General features: G+C 46.7%; 1 protein-coding gene across 4 annotated transcripts in view; it reads left to right on the top strand.

The window, feature by feature from the left end:
* CHD3 (chromodomain helicase DNA binding protein 3) overlaps positions 1 to 23,533 on the top strand; it is a 58,750-nt gene that overhangs the window by 25,522 nt on the left and 9,695 nt on the right. For all 4 annotated transcript variants that reach the window (XM_088142297.1, XM_088142296.1, XM_088142295.1 and 1 more), the window contains exons 11-29: positions 48 to 259; positions 1,119 to 1,250; positions 1,364 to 1,463; positions 1,565 to 1,756; positions 3,077 to 3,277; positions 3,795 to 3,932; positions 4,018 to 4,139; positions 5,852 to 6,025; positions 6,579 to 6,720; positions 7,075 to 7,206; positions 14,680 to 14,797; positions 15,004 to 15,128; positions 15,536 to 15,767; positions 16,304 to 16,470; positions 16,628 to 16,805; positions 17,520 to 17,585; positions 18,177 to 18,262; positions 19,495 to 19,628; positions 23,021 to 23,165. In XM_088142297.1, coding sequence (XP_087998423.1) covers positions 48 to 259; positions 1,119 to 1,250; positions 1,364 to 1,463; positions 1,565 to 1,756; positions 3,077 to 3,277; positions 3,795 to 3,932; positions 4,018 to 4,139; positions 5,852 to 6,025; positions 6,579 to 6,720; positions 7,075 to 7,206; positions 14,680 to 14,797; positions 15,004 to 15,128; positions 15,536 to 15,767; positions 16,304 to 16,470; positions 16,628 to 16,805; positions 17,520 to 17,585; positions 18,177 to 18,262; positions 19,495 to 19,628; positions 23,021 to 23,165 — 2,796 coding nt within the window. The remainder of the gene's footprint in view (positions 1 to 47; positions 260 to 1,118; positions 1,251 to 1,363; positions 1,464 to 1,564; positions 1,757 to 3,076; positions 3,278 to 3,794; positions 3,933 to 4,017; positions 4,140 to 5,851; positions 6,026 to 6,578; positions 6,721 to 7,074; positions 7,207 to 14,679; positions 14,798 to 15,003; positions 15,129 to 15,535; positions 15,768 to 16,303; positions 16,471 to 16,627; positions 16,806 to 17,519; positions 17,586 to 18,176; positions 18,263 to 19,494; positions 19,629 to 23,020; positions 23,166 to 23,533) is intronic.

Here is a 23,533-nt window from a genome sequence, read left to right as displayed (position 1 = left end):
CTCCCTTCCTTCCCGCCTTGCTCTCTCCCTGTCCCTTCAAATCCCAGCTTGAGATTTTCCACCTAGTGATGTATAGAAATTACCAGCGGAAGAATGACATGGATGAGCCTCCGCCATTTGACTACGGCTCTGGCGACGATGATGGCAAGAGTGAGAAAAGGAAGAACAAGGATCCTCTCTACGCTGAGATGGAGGAGAACTACTACCGCTACGGCATCAAGCCGGACTGGATGACTATCCATCGTGTTATCAACCACAGGTCAGCCTCCCTTTGGGCGAAAGTCTTGGCATTTCTTGCCCTCTTCCTTCACATCGTGGGGTGCTTTACACGTTGTCAGTATGCTGCTAGGTTGGTTGGTTGGTTGGTTATTTACTTACTTATTTATCAAATTTATATGGCCACCCATCTCACAAGAAGTGACTCTGGGCGGCGTACAGTGAAGACATTTCAAGACCCAGAAGGCTTTAGAAGACAGGCAGATCCTATCTTTGGAATTGTTATGTGCTCTGTACAGGTTAAGAGCTGGCCCAGAGAAAGTTGTGGGTTCACAAGAGACAGAGCAGCTTGGCAAGGCCTGAAAATCCCAGCTTTCGTTTTAGAAGACTTTAGTTCTTGTGGCTGGAGAGGTCATAGGAATCAAAGCATTTCCTTGGATGCATTTAAATATGATCCTTTTAGTTGTTGTACGCCACCCAGAGTCACCTTGTGTGAGATGGGCGGCTATGTAAATATGATGGATGGATGGATGGATGGACGGACCGACCGACCGACCCTTCTAAAGGTCATTTTGTGGTGCTTCCAGATGGGAGGCTCCCAGTGCTGTCATTCAGAAGGTGCCGTGCGGCTGTGTACCAGAGCAGCCTTTCCCTACGGTCTGGATACAGCCTTAGCTACACTTAAAGATACGACGGTGGTTTGCTTTGCTTTTTCTTTCTTTCATTTGCTGCATTCAGACTGAATGAGAAGCGTGTGCTTGTTAATTTCTTGATTCTGTCGGCTGCTTTGCCGCCTTACAAGGATTGCTGACGTGGAACAGAAGGCTGTAGGTAAACCTTGTGTGTTTGTTTCCTTTCTCTTCTCTCTCCCACTCACTACCTCACGTATTCACCGCATGCAGCATTGACAAAAAGGGCAACTACCACTATCTGGTTAAGTGGCGTGACCTTTCTTACGACCAGTCCACGTGGGAAGAGGATGAAATGTCCATTCCCGACTATGAATATCACAAGCAAGCCTACTGGTTGCACAGGTAAGGGGTCGCATGGTGGGTGGCGCTGATTATAGTCGAGTCGGCTCGGCTGTGGACCGTCCTAGACGCCTCTGGAAGGGACCTCAGACGGTCTTTCTCTCCTCCTCACCCAGAGAACTGATTATGGGTGAAGATCCTGCCCAGCCCAGGAAGTACAAGAAAAAAAAGAAGGAACTGACCCCAGACGACCCACCAAATTCCCCCACAAATGATGTAAGTTCTGGGGTGATTCCTGTGGCACAGCAGGGCAGAGGGCATGGTTGGCAGACAAGGGGCTCCTCGGTATGATCTCTCTGTCCCTCTGCTCCTTGCAGCCCACCGTGAAATATGAAACCCAGCCACGTTTCATCACAGCCACCGGGGGCACGCTGCACATGTATCAGCTGGAAGGCCTCAACTGGCTGCGCTTCTCTTGGGCCCAGAGTACAGATACCATCCTGGCCGACGAGATGGGTCTGGGCAAGACCATCCAGACCATCGTCTTTCTGTACTCGCTGTACAGAGAGGTGAGGCAGGAACACTGTTTCTTGGCCTGGGGCACGTGAGCCTCTCTTCATGGCCAGGGGACGTTCAGCCGCATGCAAGCTGGCTTTGCTTTCGACAGACGCACACACTCTGGCTCGTTCATGGTCTGTCCTTTCCATCTTTTATCCCCATTTTTTTCTTTCCAACCCCCTCCCCCCAGTTATGGATGCAGAAATAGAAAAGCTGCAGTGTCCTCTCCTGATTAGCAGGGAGAGGATCTTTGTGTCTGAAAGCATCCACCTTCTCTTTCCCTTGCCATTGCTTTACTCGAGCTTTCTTTCAGGAAGAGAGACTTTTCTTTCTCTGACAAGATTATTCCGAGTTCCCTCAGCCTGTGCCGTGTTTGGGACTTCCAAGTTACTGAATGTTCAAGTGCCAGATCCTTCCTGCATGGTTCTGCCTGTCTGTATGAGCCAGACCTGAAGAGGCCATTGAACTCCTCCTTTGCACCCCACTTGGCTTCTCTTGCCAGAACAGCCTCCCAGCGCGCCCTGGCTTTGCCAACACACTTGGCTGAACCACTCAAGCTGCAGGCTTTTTACAAAGATGAGGGGGGGGGCGTTCTTTCTGCTGTAACTGAGCAGCTGATAACTTCTAACAGCTCCAGCTGCTGATTCTTTAGCATGGGATAAACAGGTTTTGCCTCTCCTCCTTCCTCTATAGAGAAGTACGAGAATCTCAGGAACAATTACATTCGCACCAAGAAAGCTTTGGCCCTGCTCTTAGGCAGCTCCTTGGCTTATGACTGCCTGGGGAAGCATGCTTGCCTTCCCGCTATGAATGCATCTCGGAAGCCTGATGAGGCCTCTTTTCTCAGAGGGACGTACGTTTCTGTATGATGCTCACAACGCAGTGTACTCATTGCAGTGCGGCCCAGGGGTTTTCCCCGCGATTGCTAACGTCTGTGCGATGGGCCATGCTTGTGTCGTACCCGCGTTCTGTGCTGTGCCTGGCACAGTGTTGACGCTGAATGAATCCTTGGTAGGAAGCGTGTGTCAGCTGCAGGCAAGGGGTCCTCCCGTGAGCAGCTGTCATTTCTGTGTGAACAGCTGCTGTGGCTGGCTGCGTGTCAGTGATCCCAGTAGAGCCACGGCAGAACCTTGCTCATTCTGGCGTCCTGCTTTTTATGAATGGATTTCTCTCTGCATAGCTGAGCTCCCGGGAGCCGAAAGCAAAGAGGCTGAGAATTGCTGCGTGAGGCTGAGTCAGGGTGGATGGGACGTTGTCACGTTACGTGATAGACTGGCAAGTTCCTTCTAGTTCACGCCTGGTCTGCTGTTCTCACTTTTCTCCCCACCCAGGGCCACACCAAGGGGCCCTTCCTGGTCAGTGCCCCACTGTCCACCATCATCAACTGGGAACGAGAGTTTCAGATGTGGGCGCCCAATTTCTACGTGGTGACCTACACAGGGGACAAGGACAGCCGTTCAATCATCCGCGAGAATGAGTTTTCCTTTGAGGACAATGCTATGAAAGGCGGCAAGAAGGCCTTCAAAATGAAGGCAAGTGAAGGAGATTTCGTCCCGCTACACTCTGCTTTACTCCGGAGCCTGCGGTGGGCATTTTATTGGATGCTGTGAATGGAGTCTTGCTGCTCTCTTGATCCTGGACTTGAAAGGCGCTGTGTTAAGTCCTTCACTTGAGATTCCTACTGGGCTATCTTGACGGCGTACCTTAAAACGCGCAGGGGCTGTGCACTTTTGCCGAAGAAATATGGTTGTGTTCAGCAGTGCCACACAGGGTTTTCTGCTTGTGCTGATTTTCCAGATTAGCAACAGCCCTAGGCAACTTGGGTGAAGGGAAATAAGCCCTTAAGCAGGGTCACACCTGTTTCTTCCTTTTATTGCTCCTCTCATTGAGGGGAGTATAAACGTTGGATTTCGTTCTGGGTTTGTGAAATGGGTGTTTAATGTGGATTTGGCCTCTTGCTGAGCGGGAGGGATGGTCATTGGACACGCATCCTGGACGGGAGCGTGGAGCTGATGACAATTATTTTTCTTTCTTTCTCCTCCTCCTCAGAGAGAAGCTCAGGTGAAGTTTCACGTCCTCCTCACTTCCTATGAGCTGGTCACCATTGACCAAGCTGCCTTGGCTTCTATTCGGTGGGCCTGCCTCGTTGTGGATGAAGCTCACCGGCTCAAAAATAATCAGTCCAAGGTGAGGGGGGCAGGCTTGAGGGGGGCGAGGGAGGAGGAATAAAGATGGCCACGGGCCGTGTATTATCTGCTGCTCTTGCTTTCAGTTCTTCAGGGTGCTAAACGGTTACAAGATAGATCACAAACTGCTGCTGACGGGGACGCCTTTACAAAACAACCTGGAGGAGCTGTTCCACCTGCTGAACTTCCTCACCCCGGAGAGATTCAAGTATGGCCAATGCTGCGCTTCCTTGCCCCTTGCTCTAAAAGTCCGTCGGCGGTCGAACGGGAAGCTTTTGGTCTTGCGGCCTTTCCTTTTTGTCGCCGGTATCTTGCCCAGCTTGCCCCTCTGGTGCTTTCCCTTGCTCCCTGTTCTCTAAATCTGCGTTGAGGTTCATTTTGCCCTCTTGGGATCCAGCAGTCAACCAACTTGAAACCGTGGGGTTTCTGCCCATTTCCCCTTGCTGGCTGGGGAATTCTGGGGGTTGAAGTCCACCCATCTGAAAGCTGCCAAGGTTGAGAAACCCTGCTCTGGAGAAAAAAGGGCCTGTCACCTCCCCCCTCTTAATTAGCAGGACGTCCTAGAGCTAGACTGGAAAGTTGAAGAAACATCCTAGGGGATGCCAAGGGCACACTGCTTTGTGGATGTGACGCCAGGAGTCAAGCCTAATTCTGGAGCTTTACCTTTGTAACACCTGAAGGGTTCATGCAAGAGCCGTCTGCTTCGGAGGGTAGCCTGTGTGCAACGCAGGGAGGGCCGTGGAGAACGGGCGGGTGTTCCTCAGCTTCTTAAAAGTTTGTGCCTGGCAAAATGGCTCCCTCTCTTGGCCAGATTGGGCATTGCCAACATTCTGGTGTTCTGGTCACTCCCATTGGAACCCTGCAAATCGTTTGTGTCTTAGGAGGCCTAGGGACAACTCCTCCCGTCCCACCAGTGGAAGCAGGACAGAGGCATCAAGCAAATACTGTGAGGAGGAGGAGGACTTGGAGGAGCAGATGGCCCTTTAATGCTTTGGCCTGCATTCTCCCAAGTTTTAGGAAACTCAGCTGCTCTTGTCTATCCAAGTTCAGGCTCCAAAACTTAGAAGTGAAAGTAAGAGAGGGGGATCCTTTTTTTCCCCCCCACAGGCTGACGTAAATAATCAGAGTTGCTGTCTTTTGGGGCTTGGCACCGAGCTACCTTAAAGTGCTGCTAACAAAAGGATTTAGCATTGGTCTCCCTTTCATCCATCCTGTCTCATCAGTTCTCTTATCCAGCCCAAATCCTGACACCTTCCCATGTACTTTGCTAGGGATTAACAAAGGGAGCAAATGAAACATGGTCTAACTGTTTTGGCTTTGTCTTAACAAAGTGGGACATTTAACAAAGTTGAGAATCCGAGCAGTGTTGGTGATGAATTCTTTCTCCCAAAGGTGAACGATTACTAAGGATTCCTGATATTTACACTTGAAAGTTGGAATGGTTTCTTTAGATTTCAATTTCCAACCCTTGTAAGTAATTGCTTTCTTCAGTCATGCTTGTATATCCTTGTGAGTATCTGGTTGGCCACTCTGTGAAAGAGGATGCTGGACTGGAGAAGCAGTGGAATTGATTCTGCCACTTGGATTTTCAAAATTTGGGATAGTTTAAAGTTAGGAAGTTGCAGGATTGCAGTTTCAGTGAGTTTTGTCTTAGACAGTGTTTGTGGTGGGGCAGAGCAAGAACAATATCCTTATGTTTCGAGAAGGCTACTGATGGTGCATGAGTTGTTTAGAACTTGAGGTGGGAGGAGGTTGTAGATTTCATTAAGCCTCCCCGCTCCTTCTCTCCCCAGTATTGGGTCACTTTTATTTCCCAACCTAATGTCATTTCTCAAGTCAGAATCTCCTCCTCCAGCCCCTGTATATGGCATTTTGCTCTCCATCTATATATGCGTAACCACTATTGTGTCTGTCCTCTAGCAACCTGGAAGGCTTCCTGGAGGAATTTGCTGACATCTCCAAGGAGGACCAAATTAAAAAACTCCATGATCTTCTGGGTCCCCACATGTTGCGCCGCCTCAAAGCTGATGTCTTCAAGAACATGCCAGCAAAGACGGAGCTCATTGTTCGGGTGGAGCTGAGCCCCATGCAGAAGTACGGGCAGGATTGGGGGAGTAAAAATGGCTGGGGAATTCTGGGAGTTGAAGTCCACGAATCTTAAAGTGGCCAAGGTTGAGAAACACTGAGTCAGAGACTGGGTGAGTTGGGATCGAGGTGTTAAAAACACCAAGTGGTTAGCTTCTGGCAAAACCAAAATCTCTTGGAGCTGGGTGGGTGAGTAAAACAAAGCAGGATCCTGGCTTCTTTCTCCAGATCACTTGGAGGATAGGAAGAGCTGACAGAGGGATTCATTGGGCATAAATCACTGCCTGTGTTTGCACAATCTGCTTAACCAAGCCAGCTAAAGGTCTAGCAGCTGTATTTATATATGTGTGGAATGACGGCTATGGTTCGAGGCATTGAATGAACCCAGAAAATGGATTAACTCATTAACTGGGTTAGCTGTGTCACAATCTAAATCGCAGGAGTCATGGGATTCTTTTTTTCATAAAGTTATTATATGTGGATAAGTGGGTTATAGCATCTTCCTTACGCTGTTTTTCCCCTCCTCCTCATTATTCTCTGACCCCCCTTTTTCCCAAATCAGGAAATATTATAAATATATCTTGACTCGCAACTTTGAAGCTTTGAACTCACGTGGTGGCGGGAACCAGGTATCGTTGCTCAACATCATGATGGACTTGAAGAAATGCTGCAACCACCCCTACCTCTTCCCTGTTGCTGCGATGGTATGTTCTCCAGCTCAGCGGTTGCCAGAGGACTGGGTAGGGCCAGGGGGGCAGCTTGCCCCGGCGGCAGGAACTGTTGCCTTCAGCTTTGTGTTCTCTTCTGCTAACAGCACTAGCAGGAATTTGTGGTGGCAGATGTGCAGGATCTAACTGGAGAAACTGGAAAAGAAACTCCTGGATATATATTTTTTAATTTACATTTAATCTTAGGAAGTGATGGGACAGATCCTGGGTGGGCAGATCAGCTCCTTTCTCCAGTTCCCTGGGCTTTCCCTAAAATGAAAACTAAGAATCAGCCAGGTGTTATTTTCTGCATTAATTAATACACTAATAAGTTGTCTTTTGTCATGACAGGAATCCCCTAAGCTGCCAAGTGGTGCCTATGAAGGGGGTGCTCTCATCAAAGCCTCTGGGAAACTGATGCTTTTGCAGAAGATGTTGAGGAAACTGAAGGAGCAGGGCCACCGAGTGCTGATCTTCTCCCAGGTAAGAATGGGCCAGCATACGGATTACGTAGAATGGGCTGGGATCAGCAGGCTAGTGGGGAACAGACGTAGGGAAACTTGCCACCTTGCCACACAATAGTAACCCTACCATTTTAGGGCAATTTAGGTGAGGGAATTATGTCTCTGAAATTTATATTTTTAAAGTGGGGTTAAAAATGTTTCTTTCGCTACTTAGTCCTTATTATTAGAAATCATTAGAAATGATTTCTAGTAAGAGTCTACTGTATAGTAATACCTCGATTTACTGGATCTTGATGCAGTGGACTTCATAAGCGATGGACCATTTTCTTTTCCCCACCAATTCATGTCTTTGAATAATGCTGCCTGTAGACAAATGACAAATTGCTGCAAAGGACATAGTTTACATACTTTGCATAATGTCATTATGCAGACGACATAAATTGCTGCATAATTTGTGTCATTTGTGGTGGTGACATTGTTATGGCAATGATGTAAATTGCCTTAGGTGAATACTGTCCAGATGAAGGGGCATTAATCAATAAGTCACCCTTACCCCAACTGGTCCATTAACGCAAGGTTTCACTGTATTCTGGTTCTGGTATTAGGAAATTACATCTGTATAATGTTAACATAGGCACATGCTAAAGAAGAAAACATGCAAGTTGTTTTTCACTGGTGTGAGGAGAACGTAGATGACAGCTTTCATCACCCTGCCTCAGAGAGGAGTTAGGAAATCCCGTGAAAGACTTTTGCTCCTCTCCTTTTTGATGAACCTCCATACTTGATTTCCATGGACAAGCTTGAAGAAGAAGACACATTGCCTAAAAATATAAGTCTGAAAATATGTAAAGGATGAAGGAGAAGAACATGAGAAGGAGAGACACTTGTTTGTAATATTTATGGCAACAGCAAGCATGTGGAAAGATAAAGGTTTCTAGTAGGTCCTGTATTCTGTCTTCACACCAACAAGAAGCGTGGAAAGAATCAATGTTCCATGTTGCGTTGGTGTGGAGGCCATATTGGGGATAGATGAAAATACTGTGATGGCTCATTGTAGCTATTGACAGCTGTGGGAGCACCTATTGAAATAAACCCCTACAAAAAGATGAGGCTTATGGGTCAAGTTTATTAGGTGCTGTAAATCAGGCTGGACTCCTTTTGATTTCGTGGACAAATGTCATCTTCACCTGTATTCAGTATTCTCAAGTGTGTAACAATCACAAATATGCTTACAGAAGTTCAGGTAGCTTCCCAGAACATATCAGATATTGGTGCATTTACAGAAAAAGCTGCTGAGGTTGCAGCTGCTCCAGTGGAGTATACTGTAAATCAAGAATCCTGGAATGTGCTGAGATTCACGTACTGCAATGATATACAGGTATACACATCATACTATTCCCTTTCTGCGTAAGCCACATTATGCGAACTGCAGAAAAGGAGTAAGAAATAGTAAGCCAATGAAATTAAGGCATAAGATAAGAAAAAGAAAAGGAAACATAGTTCATACCAATACCGTTCACTACACAGAAGCCTCTGTATAGTGAATGGTATACACTACCTCATTGAATGACCACTCATTCAGTGACTGTTCAAAGTTATAACAGCGCTGAACGAGAGGGACTTACAACGGGTCCTCATAGTTGTAGCCGTTGCAGCGTCCCTGCAGTCACGTGATCGTGATTCAGGTGCTTGGCAACTGGCTTGCAATTATGACATCGCAGTGTCTCGTGGTCATGTGATCGCCATTTGCGACCTTCACTGCTGGCTTCCCACAAGCAAAGTCAATGGGGAAGCTGGCAGGAGGTCGCAAATGGCGATCACGTGATCAAGGGATGCTGTGACTGTGCAGGATTCGCCTGATGGCAAATGCGACTGTTGCAAATGCCATTATAAGTTGGTGCAGTCACATGACATTGCACGTTAAGCAAGGACTATCCGTATAACTTACATCTTTCTGTTTTTGCAAACCATCCTAGCTTCCAACATATCCATACACTGATTCATATATTGCTTTTTGTTTCTTAAATGTCTCACTTCGGGGTTTGTTTGTTTGTCTGTTTGTTTGTTTTTTGAGGATCTCATCAACTCCATCCAACCCTTTTCTTGGTCATTCCCCTTCCTTTTGATCCATTCACTCTTTCTGCATATATTTGTTTTGCAGTTCAATCTTTGTTCATTTTCTCTGTATAATTGAACCATCTCAACATACTTCCTTCATGCTGGTCACTCACTTTTTGACATACATTTTAGTCTCTTCATACATAATTAAACCTACACCTTCAGTTCTATGCCTGTATTCATCAATTCCACTCCATAAGATTAGCCATCTTCGTTCATATCTGTTCCATTCCTCCCCCATCTCTTAGATTATGGACACACAATATATCTGTTCTTCTTTCTTTCACTTCATTTCATTCATGCTATTTGCCATTCATTTCTCTTACAATCCAAACTGCAATCTTCCATTTCCCGTGACCATCACCTGATGGGCCACCAAAGTGATCTCTGTGGGCCATCATGGTGTTGGTCAATCAAGGCTTTCACATAACTTTTTTCGATAAGATAGAGAAAGTGCAGACTGAGTTACCAGTTGGGCTTGTGCTATGCAATAAGAACAGTCCCTTTCACTTTGGGCACATTTTGGCCAGTATACCACAAGTGCAATCCAACCCCAGTTTTATCCCAACCGTAATGTCATTCTGTACAAGCTAGGATCTAAAGACTACCTGCCATGCCAGCATAATGTTGCTTGTATCTCACCAACTTGGATGTACATGGAGTGTACTGACACGCGCTCAGGATGCTACAATGGCACATGCTTTAATCCATAGACTTTTTTCCTGTAACAGTAGGATGGAAATGGAGAAGAGATTGGTCTGAAAAACAGCTGTAGGTGGACTGATGTTTGGAGAGGCGTCCGGTTTCTGCCAGAGGTGATCCTATGGTTGGGATGAGAAAGAAGGGAGTCTAGGTTCTTGTGCCCTGTGAAAAGTGGAGTTCAACTTTGGGATAAAAATAGGATCTCGTCTGGGGATACTATGATGTGAAAACTGCAAAGATGTTTTGTGACTGAGAGGCCCTTGTGTTTTGATACTGTACGTACAGAGGTTAGGGCAACTAGAAAGGGTTAGGGTTAAAGTGGAGACACCAGCTTTAAGGACCCTGACTTCAGTGGGAGGTTTCTGCAGTGTTTGTTGGATTATATGGAGCTTGCAAGCTTGATATTACCACTAAACCTAAGATTGGCTCCTGGATGAACTTTATAGGAGGAGGGTGTTGACCTGTTGGGAGAATGGCCAAATTTAGACATGGAAAGAACTGAGATTGCCTCCTAAGGGGGCCAGGCATTAGACCCATCTGTAAGCCTCTTAGTTTCTTTAATTCTGTTGTGCCTTTTTTTTTTCTTTTATACTGTCTGCTGAGCGTTTTCCAGGTAGACTTACTAATCTGATTGGTTGACCGTTTCTCCTTTCAGTTTTTATGTGGCTGCTTAGTGTCTAGATGATGAATTCGTCTCTGGGTTAGGTTGTCAGGAAGAAACCATGGTTGTGACGTCATCAGGTTCATTATTTCTAAAAACTACTCTTTGAAGCAGTAAAGTGCTATCAGCAGTAGTAACGTATGTTTCTTTCTGACCTGTCTTACTAGGAGAACTAAGGGAATGCATAAAAGAAGCTGTCAGGGCAGCCTGTGATCAGAGCGTTCATTCCTCTTGCTTCTTCAGTGGGGAGCTGCAGAAGAATCTCAGCATTTTACAGTTTATTAGAAATATGCTTAGGTTTAGCTTGAAGTGGCCAAGGTGATTCTGAATTGCTCTCAACATATTCATGCTCCATTCTGACTAATCCTGGACTTTCCTGCTCAGCCAATCTGCTCTCGTGCTGGTGAAGCGGGTGCTCGTTCTGGCTTCTTTGCATTGCTAAAGGATGATAAAAAAAGGATTACCGGTGTGAGATGGCAAGTTTTCTGGAAAACTCGCTGCACCTTTTATGGAATAATGGCAACTTTCTTGCACTGGCTGCAGGGGATTTACAGCATAAAAAAGCCTTTGAAATAGGAGATAGATAATTTTTCATAGTGAAGCATGAAAAGAAGACTGATCCCCTTCAATATCCAATCCCAGATCAGACCGTTGCCCTTTTTGATCAGTTTCAGAAAGATTTGGAGAGAAGTTATCTTCTGATTGCCAGTCGCTTTTTGAGCAAGCTATCAACGACAACCAAGGCAGACAAAAGATGAACCCTCAGACAATGAGAAAAGCTTGCAACAGCTGAATATAGAATATAATCTTCAGGCAAGAAAGGGCAAAGAAAGATACCTCAGTTAAGAATGTAAACAAATAGAAGAATATAACAACTAGAGAAATAAAACAAGGCAGGAGAAATTACAAAGAAATTGCAGCTGAAGTAGGACAGCCTGGAAGACCCACACCAGCCATGAAGTAGGACTGTTCAATTGCAGTCATGGAAAAGCTCTAATAAAGGTTTATGAGGTTAAAATGGGATTATATCATGCCAGCATCTGTAGAAAGAGAATATATTCAGGAACTGGCTCCCCTAGAAAGTGATGCATGACAAGTAAGAGAGATCCGTCAAGTGGAACAATATCAGCCGCAGAAGAAATCTCTCCTGAATTGTTTAAAGTTGCAGAAGAGGTTGTTACGGTGTTAACAGCTCTGGATCAAGGGAAGTGGAATAGAACTGTGTATACTGAAGAAAGGGAGATAGAAGAGTATGTGTGAATGAAACCTAATTCCTCATGTAAGAGCTTACACACAAGAGTACATGCAGGCTTCAAAAAGGCAGAGGGACCCAAGGCGGCTAAGGAGATTGATAAGTTCTCTAACATCTTCATGAACCCACTGAGCAAGGTCATCCAGGAGTTATGGATATGGTATCACCAGATGTCCTTTCCCAGTGCCTCGAGGTTGTAGGGCCTGGATGGGGAAGAACAGGCTGAAGTTGAACCCTAGTTAGACAGAGTTGCTGTTTGTCCATGGGGGTTCCCTGTTGCCACCGGGGTTGTTTCTCGATGAGCAGGCACTACCCGTGAAGGAGCAGGTCTGCAATTTGGGGGCCTGCTTGAAACTGGTCTATGCCCAGCTTCAGCTGGTGTGGCAATTGTGGCTGCACCTGGTGCAGGAGAACCAGGTTACAGTAACAAAAGCCCTCATTACCATCCAGCTTGACTACTACAGTGCCCTTTACATGGGTCTGCCCTTAAAGACTACTCAGAAGCAGCAACTGGTCCATATCATGGCGATCTGCGTGCCTACTGGCTCTTGTTGTTGGGAATGTATAACACTGATTCTGGGGGCCCTGCACTTGAGTTGCTGATACTGACCTATAGTCAGTGACTAGTTGCTAGTATTGACCTATAAAGCCCACAGAACCATCTGCTCTAACCAGTATCATCCTGACCTGTTAGAAAAGCTGGGGAGGATCTACTGCGGCAGCTCTGGTACCCCAGAACAACCTCCCGATGCAGATCAGGCTGGCCCCCTCCTCATGTTTCCAGAAAATGTTAACTCGAGGCAGTTACTAAGGGTACCATGAACTGCAAGGATGGATCAGTCAGTCCTAAATGGAGCAAAGACGGGCTACTCCCTCGAGGCAGTGATCAGCAAGCAGAGATTTGCATACTTTGGGTATGTGATGCCAGCAGAAGGCAGTGGATGAAGTGGAGAGGATCAAAGAAATGACAGGACCGTCACTGGAAGAGCGAGAGAGAGACAGTTCAAGGTGGCAGACATTTGTCCATGTAGCCCCCCAAGTTTCAAGCCTGACTTTAATAGCCTAGTATCCTGTCCAATCCTAGTATTGCCTGCATTGGCTGGTTTTGCAAGGTAGGATATGCACCTGAAGGTTCTGCATGAAACACAACTAATTTGGAAGAAATTGGGTAACTTACATACTGAAGCTCAGATGAGCCTATGGTTTGTTCCTCCTGAAACAGATAAATATATTCTGGACCATGAGACGGAGACTATTCTCATGTTGATTCATGTTATTCCCTGAATACAAAAGAATCATCTCTCTTCATTTCGATTTCTAGGCTATCTGCACATGTGCGTTGTTTTGCCTTTTTATCTTGCTATTTGCAAGCAGGAGAGCTAGATGTAGAAGACATAGTGGGAATTTTTTTTCCTCTTGCATAAATTGAATTACTCAAAATATGCATTAATTGGAATATTTATCAGCTTTTGAACAAAACAGTCCTCTGCCCTGGGAACAGGAACGGTCTGGCCATTAAAAAATCCCAGAATTTTCTCTTGCTTTCCCCAGAGGCACAGTTGCAACTAATTGCTCTTTGAGTCTTAGGAGGCAATTGTTGTGTTCTGCTGGCATAGGATGGCATTGCCCCAGGTAGGCAGAGTCATTCGGCTCCATTCAGGAAGGGGCGGGTCAGTCGGCCTTGGCAAGGGAAGGAAAGACTTGCTGTAGCTAATGCCCAAGAACCCAGACTCTGAGATTGGGCGCAGGCTTGCCAGGTGGTTGTTTCTTTGCTCTTCCTGTGCCGATCAGAAGCCCTCCCACAGCTCTTCCAGTGAACAGTGTCCACCCACAGGGCTCCCACTGGCTTGAAAAACTTGCTTCTGTCTCCTTCCAGTGGTTCTCATCGTCATGCAGAGCAGAGACAGGAGAGGAAAGGAAGCAAGAAAGTAAAGAACCGAAGTCCGTTTTAAGCAAGCTATAATGACTGAAAGCAGAAGCAAAGTTAGGTACTGAGGAAAAACCTAGCAGAAGAACAGCTGTTTTGGTGGGGATGGGGACTCCATCAGGAAGCGGGGAGAGCAAAAGATGTGGTTTCCTGCTTCTCAAGCCTGGGCTTGAAAAGAAATTTGCCCCGCGTGATCTTCTCACAGCAGAGAAAGACTGCTTTTGAAGTAGAATAGAAGCAGTTTGAAAAAAGGGGTTGTGCGTTCTGTGTTAAAGCATCATACTTTTTGAGCTTACAAACTAGTAAGAAAAGTTTGCAGGTGGGGGCCAGAGAATCTAAGGGTTGGAGAGGGTGTTTGAGGTCATCATGTCCAGCCCTCTGCCCAGGGCAGCTTCATTTGTTCCAACAAAAGCAAGGGAGAATGGCAAGGAATCATATTAACAATAATTAAATAATAATTCAGATTTAATTAAATCACATTTAGTTTTATCCTGTCCTGTCTGCTTTCTAGAGTGGGATCCCTCATATACCATTTAAAGGCCAAGTGCAGCTGAAAAGCACACTGTAGCTCTGATTTACCAGATGTAATTACTTAGACGCAGTATTCTCAGCACCTGAAGAAATGGTGTGCAGAATAATAATTAATAATAAATTTTACTTTAAAAAAAAGAGCGAACATTGAGAAGTGTTAAAAAAAAGTGTTACTTGTACTTTAATTTTTCTCAGGATGTTCAGTTTTTTTGAGAAACAAATGTGTTATTTTCTCATGACCGCAAGGTTTCAACATTCCTTCACCTTTTTACTGAGTCTCACTGATGGGGGTCTTTTCCAGATGACAAAAATGCTGGACCTTCTTGAGGATTTCCTTGACTATGAAGGGTACAAGTATGAACGGATAGATGGGGGCATTACTGGGGCCCTGCGGCAAGAAGCCATTGATAGGTTTAATGGTAAGTACGAAGGCTGTTTGAGGTGACTGTATGAAGACAGGAGATGGACTCGCTGTGTTATAGCTTGAGATTTCTGTGACCTTATTTGTTGCAGTAAGCAGTTACCTGCCCGAATCTTCCAACAGCATTCCGAATACTGAATAGTCCACCTTTCCTGTTCCTTGGTTTTTCCCCTGTCAGTCACTCACCAGAGCATTCCTTTTCAGCCCCGGGAGCTCAGCAGTTCTGCTTCCTGCTCTCCACGCGAGCAGGCGGCCTGGGTATCAATTTGGCCACAGCGGACACGGTGATCATCTTTGACTCCGACTGGAACCCTCATAATGACATCCAGGTAAGTCTCCCGCTCTGTTCAGTTATCGTTCCCGCTGAAGACACATGAAACGTTAGGAGATATTTTTCGAATCCGCCAAAAGCTTCCCCTCAGGCTGCACGCCTGCCTCTTCAGAGGGAGCCCGGCGGGTCCAAAGCAAGCCACTCCGTGAATTGCTGTGATTTAGGTTGAGGAATGAGATGTGTGAAGCATTGGCCTAGCAGAAAGACGTACAGGGTTCCTTGTGGGTGCTGCGTGCCTTGGTTGGACACTCTAACCTCGCTGCCTTTCCCTTATGTCTTTGTGCAGCCCCAGACGTATTGGAAAGCCCGTGCTCCTTTTCCTTCCTCCCTCCACCCGTGTGCCCTTGATTCATTTCATATTGATATGAATATTTTGGGTTGTTTTCCCCCCCTCACCCCCCTTAGGCCTTCAGCAGAGCTCATCGTATCGGCCAGGCTAACAAGGTGATGATCTACCGCTTTGTAACACGGGCCTCAGTGGAGGAACGGATTACACAAGTGGCCAAACGCAAGATGATGCTGACTCACCTGGTAGTCCGCCCAGGCCTGGGCTCCAAGTCGGGTAGCATGTCCAAGCAGGAGCTGGATGACATCCTCAAATTTGGCACTGAGGAACTCTTCAAGGATGAAAATGAGGGTGAGGAAGCAGAGGATGGTTAAGGTTTGCATCTTCAGGGGATACCCTAAGGAGAATCAGTTGCAATAATTTAGCCTTGTCTTAAGGTCTTTTGGAAACCTTTAAAGACCAAATTGTTTCGGAGAGCTTTCCCCCGATGTGAACGCTGCTGTCTTTATTTCTGTTTGTTTTATTTGCAGTTTTATGTTGCGTGGTTTTTATCTTCATTGTTTTTGTTGTTGTTTTATTCCTACCACGGATGTTTTAATCCATATCTCCTCTTGTAAGTCACCAAGAGTCTCTTCGGATTGTGGCAGCTTAAAAATATGTTTAATAAATGAATAACGAGGATGATGACTATTTGTTCAGAATTCCAACAAAGGGACCTGGATCTCCAGCTGCAGCAGTGGATCTAACGCCTGTGGATTTGGATGCAATTTTCTCTAGTTATAATCGTTCTGGGGTGATTCGCAGGAAGTCCAGTTATCGTAATCCCAGTGTCTTTAGTGACAAAACGGTCTCAGCCCTGATACTTTCTCCTCCTCATCCTGTTCCAGGCGAGAACAAAGAGGAGGACAGCAGCGTCATCCACTACGATAATGAAGCAATCGCACGGCTGCTGGACCGAAACCAGGACGCCACCGATGACGCCGATGTTCAGAACATGAATGAATACCTCAGCTCCTTCAAAGTGGCACAGTACGTGGTTCGGGAAGAGGACAAGGTCAGTCGGATAGGCCGGCCGTGGGCCTGCTGGGGCTGTTGGGTCTTACGGCAGAAACGCTGGGGGCGGCACTAGCGGGTGCAGAGGTGACTGTGCTTACCTCCCCCGTGTGTTCGTGCGCCCAATCTCTCTCTCTCTCTCTCTCGGGCATTCGCAGATTGAAGAGATTGAACGGGAGATCATTAAGCAGGAGGAGAACGTGGACCCGGACTACTGGGAGAAACTGCTGCGGCACCATTACGAGCAGCAGCAGGAGGACCTGGCTCGCAACCTGGGGAAGGGGAAGCGTGTGCGCAAGCAGGTCAACTACAACGATGCGGCCCAAGAGGACCAAGGTCAGCCCTTCACGAATGGTCTCCTTGGGGACAGTGGCACCCTCTTGGCATCCCCTGCCAACTCTGCTCAACTCAAATTAAACTGTTCGCTTTGTTCACTTAAAACTGTAAAGCTAAAAACAAGTAATAATGGAATAGGGTAGCAAAAGTTATGTTCACAAGATGATGGATAGAAGTGAACACATCTCAAAGCTGTGGGTCCTGTGCCGTGTAGGAGTCCTTCAGATCCTGTCCACCAGAAGTACCCAATTATTGTGCTTTTGGGGCTGGGTATGGGTATAGAAGCAGGGATGTCTCTCCTGTAGGAAATTGGCAGAACTTACAATTCTTATGCATGCCCCTCTGAAAACATAACGGTAGTGTGACCACAGATTGGATAGGTAATGAAGCAGTTTTATTCTCCCGTACTTTGTGCTCACGGGTGAACTCCAAAGAGGCACCGTTGGGTCAACTAGCTGCATCGGGAGTTTGGGTCTGAATTTGGCCGGGGGAGCTTGAGGGCAGAGGGGGAGCAGAGCTGAGGGATAGAACGTGGGGAGAAGGCGCTAGGCTTCCTTTTGAATAGCTCCGGGCAGGACTGGGAAAGACTGCCAGTGCTGAGGGCCTAGACTTCCTTTATTCCCCTGAGCTTCCCTGTGGGTCTAGGCAGAAGGGAAGAAGCATTTCAAAATTACTATCTTGTATCGCTTGCAAACTGGCGCGCTTGTATTTCAGACAATCAGTCTGAATACTCCGTCGGCTCCGAAGAGGAAGATGAAGACTTTGATGAGAGGCCAGAAGGTGAGGGCTTGTTTTGTCTTCATGCTGTGGGCCTGAAAGTGTCTGAGGGTCTTTTAGGGTCCAGTCATTTGATCTAGAATGCCCCCTTCCTTTTACTGGACTCAGTCCACACAGAACGTACTCTCCTGCCGAACAGAACAGGGGGAACCTAAACTGGGTATCATGATGCTTTGATCCGGGGGAGAGAGAATCTTTGCAGCGCTTGCAACTTGGCATCAGAGCTGTGAACGGTGCCTCTCTGTGTTGCTGAAAGGACGTGGCCTATGTTCAGTTCTAATGCCCTTAACAAACGTGGAGAGATGTGCTCTTCCTGGTAGGTTGCGTAGGGTGGGAGATTGTTCTCTGTAACGGCAGGCAGCTTTGCTTGTTTTTTGGGAATCCAGACGTCCTTCTAATCACTTTGCCAGGTGACTCTTCCTGGTTTTCCTGGTCCAAGTGAATGTATGGCATTGGGCAGACTAGCACTGGAGACTTTGGTGAGGCCTGCTCCATCTTCTGCCAAGCCAGGCGGAGGCTTTTCAGGCACCTGACCATACCTCTAGTGATTGAAATACTTGCTTGTAAGACTTGTCTCTCACTCTGCACATCAAGGTCGCCGACAGTCCAGACGGCAGCTTCGGAACGAGAAGGACAAACCTCTCCCCCCACTTCTAGCACGTGTTGGTGGGAACATCGAGGTGAGGATAGAGCTCTGTGGGATGCAGTGGGAGTGTGGTGGGGGGATAGTTTGGAATAAAACTGCATACCAAAGGAAAAAGAGAGGGATAATACAAGAGTCTTCCTAAGGAAGCCTCATTGATGGAGAAAGCGTAAAGGTGTAAGGAAAAGAGGAAGCTTTTTTAAGCAATTGAAAGAAGAATTTCCTGTTCAATTAGGTACAATATAAGAACATTTTTATGCAACTCTTTCGTCTGGCTGTCCAACTCTAAAGCCCAGGATGCAAATGTTGTACTTGATTTATTTGCTACCCTTGCCCAGTTCCAGTAAAGCAGAAGCAAAATAGCATTTTAAGAGCTTATTTTTTTAAAGATTCAGCACAAGAGTATTCTCTCATTCCTAATGACTGATTACAAACAGTACCTTTGTACCATATACATGTAGGGATGAACCCAGACTGACGTATAATCAAGTTGGATCGATGATGTTGAAGCCTCCTTAGTCCGAGAGCAGTCACTGATAGAACCCAAATTCTCTACCACCCTGAATTATACCTATTGTCATCTCAGAGCATAATCTGAATTATTATGGGGTGGCAAGAAATATATTCCTCTTTTTCCTTATTTAAGAGTGATATTGGGGGAAATAAAGCCTGTGCGGAGATTCCATCTTGTCTTGTAAAATACGGGGGGGGGGGATTGCTTTAACGCAGGACAGCGTACATTCCACCTGATCTGAACTCATTGCCAAAAGAGAAAAAGTCTCTACCTTTTTTCAGCTCCGAGCAACAGACTGGCCTATTCTTGTTTGTGCTACCCCATTATCCAGTTAAGGCACCCAAGCTATTTCTTAATCTATTCGTATTCAAGCTATTGTCCTTACGTCTCCTTTTCATACTAAAACGTATTCTAATGTGATTAAGCAGAAGCTTAATGCAAGGTAGTTTAGGCCTTAGCCTTAGCTTTTGTTACTCACAGAGCATAAGCATTTCTCTTTCAGTGGGTTCTAGTGGTGTTACAAGAGTGCTTTCTTTTATAGCAACATGTATATACCTTTGTGCAATCTCCGCAAATGCCCTCAAGGTGGTAAAGCTTAAAAATAATCTTCATGGTCTGTACGTGACTCTGCAGCTTCCCTTGCAGGCTGCGTCCCCTGGATAAGTGGCTACCTTACTAGGTTTGGGCAGTTTGAGATGCGGCTGTCGTGTTAATATTGTGGGGCTGACCTTGGCCTCTGTGCTGCCTTTCTACAGGTGCTGGGGTTCAACACCCGCCAGCGTAAGGCCTTCCTGAATGCTGTTATGCGCTGGGGTATGCCTCCCCAGGATGCCTTCACTTCTCAGTGGCTAGTTCGGGACTTGCGGGGCAAGACGGAGAAAGAATTTAAGTAGGTATCTCTTGTCTGGGAATTGTATTTTACAATATGCATCTCCTCACCCGTGGGAAAAAAACTTACTATACAAGCTACAGAATTTAGAATCTTTTAATGTTATTAAAAGGAAACAGCTGTTTTCAGGCACTATGGTCTGAAAGAAGAGTTTCTCCTTATATTCATAGAATTGAAAGATTGGAAAGGATGTTGAAGATCATTTTGTGTATCCTCCCTGCTCATTGCATGAAACCATTCCAAGAGCATCCAGGCTGTTTAAACACTTCCCGCAAGAAGCAGTCCATCAGCCTGTCCCATTTTTGAACAGGTCTTACCATTAGGAAATATTTCTGATGTTCAGCAGAAATCAACTTTCTTGTAATTTAAACCCATTGTTCTTGTCCTGTCTTCTGAAACGACTCTGAACAATTCAGCCTCATCTTTTACATGACAGCCCTTCAGATACTCAAAGGCAGGTATCAGATCTCCCTGTAATCTTCTCTTTTCCAGCCTAATACACCAGTGTCTCCAACCACCACCTTGTTGAAACCATCCCTTTTTTTCAGAAGTCGCCACCTCATGAACCCGACCACATGTCACCTCCTGTGAGGCCAGGAGGGACATGGATCTAACCAGTAGATGGCTGGGTTAACCAACCCAAGCATCCTGAACACTTCCTCAGGAATTACAGGATCAAATTCTCCCCAGATAACTGAGCATGATCGTGCCTCAGTTGTCTCGACCAGGCCTGCCCAGCCAGAGTGTGGATCCAAGCAGTTTTATTTGTTAGATGACATGAATATTCTTCATGGTGGGCTGTAAGTGTTCTTGTGGGCCATCTCTCCCTGGCAGGAAATGGCTCGCCTTCAAAAGGGCCACTAGACAGCTTTCTGTGGAGGCAATGACAGTGGGAAAATGGATGCCCCTTGTCTCCATGGTGTAATCCCTGATGTAAGCTCTTACACGTGCTCCCTTGAATTCATATTTCTCCAGTGGCACCCTAATGGTCTCTTTTGTCACTTAGGCTCCCAGAGCTCCTTGGAGGACCTGGGAGTGCCTTAGGACTGATGAACAGGGGGAAGCCATGTAGCAACAATCTAATCCAAGGCCTTCTCACACCCCCATTCCAGGCAGAGACTACCAGATCCTTGGGGGAAAAACCCAAGCTACTTCTGAAACCTCTCAGAGTCCATTAATCTCCTGGGGCAGACTGAGCTAACAGGTCCAACCTCCCTGTGGTGGGTGGGCGGGAAGAGACACAGCACTAGCAGGCTTAAGAGCAGCCTGGGAGTGATCTGGCCATGATAAAGGGATGATAGTAATGTCATCAACCTTCCAGTCTCATTGCAACTGCCCTGACACAAAAAAAACATAGTACACCTGTGCATGTAAAGCCATCAATGACCTGGGTTAGGTCTATAGCTGCCACGGCGGCCATGAACTTCTACTATCAGTCTCGGAGACTCCACTGCCAATCTGGTGATGGAGCTGGGCAGCTCCGTCTTCCTGAGCTACGTCCTTTGACAGGAAGGGGTAAAGAAAACATCACCCAGCAAATTCCCCCTCCTGCCTAGCACTTCCATGTCTGGCTGTACCATTTATTCCCCTGTGAGTCAAAGGATATTCTTTGGTGGGCTTAAAGAATCTTGGAAGTGTTTTGATCACATCCTGAATGTGTGTCTTAGGAAGGCCGGCAGTGGCCTTCTCTTGACAGACCATCCACCCAACAGATGGTTGCTACAGATTCTCTCAGGAGGAAGTCTCTGATGTTGCCTCAGGGCAGAGGCAGGAATCCTTCCTTTGTCATAGCCTGTGGGGGTGTCCTCCTCAGTCTTTGAGGCTCATGGCAGTGGCTGTTCATCGGAGGGTCCAAAGACATCATCAGTGAGGCCACTGGAATCTTTTCTGAAGCGTCAGAGCACGTGAGCTGTGGTTGAAGGGCTTTGGTGTCGCGTTCCTTCGCCTCTCCCCCCACTCCACTTGGCTTTCTTCTACCTTCTAAGAGGCTTCTCGATACTGCTGTCGCTCTGCAAGTGCTTCCTGTTTCTGATTCAAGAACTCCCCATCTTCCCTGGGAAGCTGACAGTTTTGCCTCTGGCTTCTTCATCTTCTTTTTGAAGAGGGCCGTCTGCCTGCGTTGATAGCAGGTGTTGCCCATTTGTCTTCAGGAAGGGGAAAAACAAAAAAAGATGCATCTCCTGAAGACAAAGTGAACGGTCCCTTCTGTTTCCATGTTTCTGTGATGAGTAACAAATCACAGATTTAAAAAGTGCTTCTCTCGTGGTCTCCCCAACAAACTTCTGTTTGCTCGCTCAGTGAGCTTGCTCTCTGGGGAACTGGCTTAACCCCTGAAGCTGCCTCAGCTAGCTCAGCATAAGTGGTGCTGCGATCATACACAACGGACGATCCACGGCACTCAGGAAACAGCTGCAGCAGTCAGTCATGGGTCTCCCCCTCCAAGTGGCTTTTCCTCCCTCTTCTCTCTCTTCAGTTGGAATCCCTGCCAGAATCCTTGTTCCCCTCCCTCTTTGCTTGCTGAGTGAGCTTGGCTTTGTTGGTGCCTCTCTCAGGATTCCCAGACAGGATGGAAAATGCACATTTAAAGAAAGTGGCTTTATTCCTGTGCCAAGCTTTGTTTTGGTGGGTTGAGGATGAGTGCGTGTGGAGTAGCTTTGTTTGCCAAGTGATGATGATTCTTACTCATCTGACATCCCCTCCGACCATTTTTCTGTCTGTATTTTCCTGGAGAGTGAAGTGAAAAGTTGATCTCCTCTCCCTCACGCAGACATAGACCAAGGGAAGGCTGCGGCCAGGTGCACTGGGGAGCCTGAGGCGTGGCTTCTGCCAAGCTGGTCCATAGCTACAGAGCCCTCTGCTCTCCGGGTGAAGACGTAAGAAGAGAATCTGATGGCAAACATGTGGAATGGAAAGTTTCAGCAGCACGCTCTTTTGTCATGGGGGCAGTATTTGCTTTAGGAGCCGTACCCGAAAGTCTCCACCCCAGCTCCTAGAAACTTCCCCTCCCTCCTATTTGTGGTCTGGGGGCTGTCATGAGTTACCTCTGATCACTGTTGCTCTGGGGGATTCCTGCAATTCAACAAACCAAACTGCCCGTATCTAAAGGTTTGAGAGACATCCTTTCCCTGAACTAGAAGGAGTAGTAATCAGCCACAGTAGCATTAGCTTTCCCTAAATTTGCCTAACACCCTTTTAAAGCCATTGCAGCCGATGGCCTTCAGTACCTGTTGCGACAGTGAACTCCATAAAGAGCGTGAGTCTACATGGAACAATATTCCACTTTTTCCTAAACAAAAAAAAAGTCCAAATGTTGCCAGCGCTTCTCGTAAGGTTGCTGCTCCAACCCTTTGTGAGCAGGCACAGATGGACTTTTGGATTTTATGTTTCCTCAGGGCATATGTTTCTCTGTTCATGAGGCATCTCTGCGAGCCTGGTGCGGATGGTTCAGAGACCTTTGCCGACGGGGTGCCGAGGGAGGGTCTCTCCAGACAGCAGGTCCTGACACGGATAGGAGTTATGTCTCTGGTAAAAAAAAAGGTATGGAACCGTTGGGCAGGAAAGACAGATGGATAAAGAGGGAGCACCGATCAAATTACTCTGCATTGGTGTGAGCATGGCTTCTTTCTCCAAAGAAAGACAAATTTAAAGGTTTAAAAGGAGATGTTCTGATTTGTTTCCGAGGATGGGGGGCGGGTTGTGGAGCTCATCTGCTTGGAGGCCTTTAGCATGGATTGAAGTGCATCTTTGTAAATCTGTACATTGGCAAACAACGCGCTTCTTGGTTTGGGTGTTTTTCTGTAAAATTCCAACCAAGAATTTGTTCAGGTTGACTTCTCCGTTTCGTGGCGTTGTCTTATTTTTGTAACCTTTGTTGTCGCAGTCTAAAATACACTTGCTCACGAGGG

The sequence above is a fragment of the Python bivittatus genome, unplaced genomic scaffold, assembly GCF_059951505.1.
Source record: "Python bivittatus isolate LINGU-HERP-01145 unplaced genomic scaffold, Pbiv_v1 ctg000370_np1212, whole genome shotgun sequence".
NCBI classification, from domain to species: Eukaryota; Metazoa; Chordata; class Lepidosauria; order Squamata; family Pythonidae; genus Python; species Python bivittatus.
This window is presented reverse-complemented; position numbering and strand designations above follow the sequence as displayed.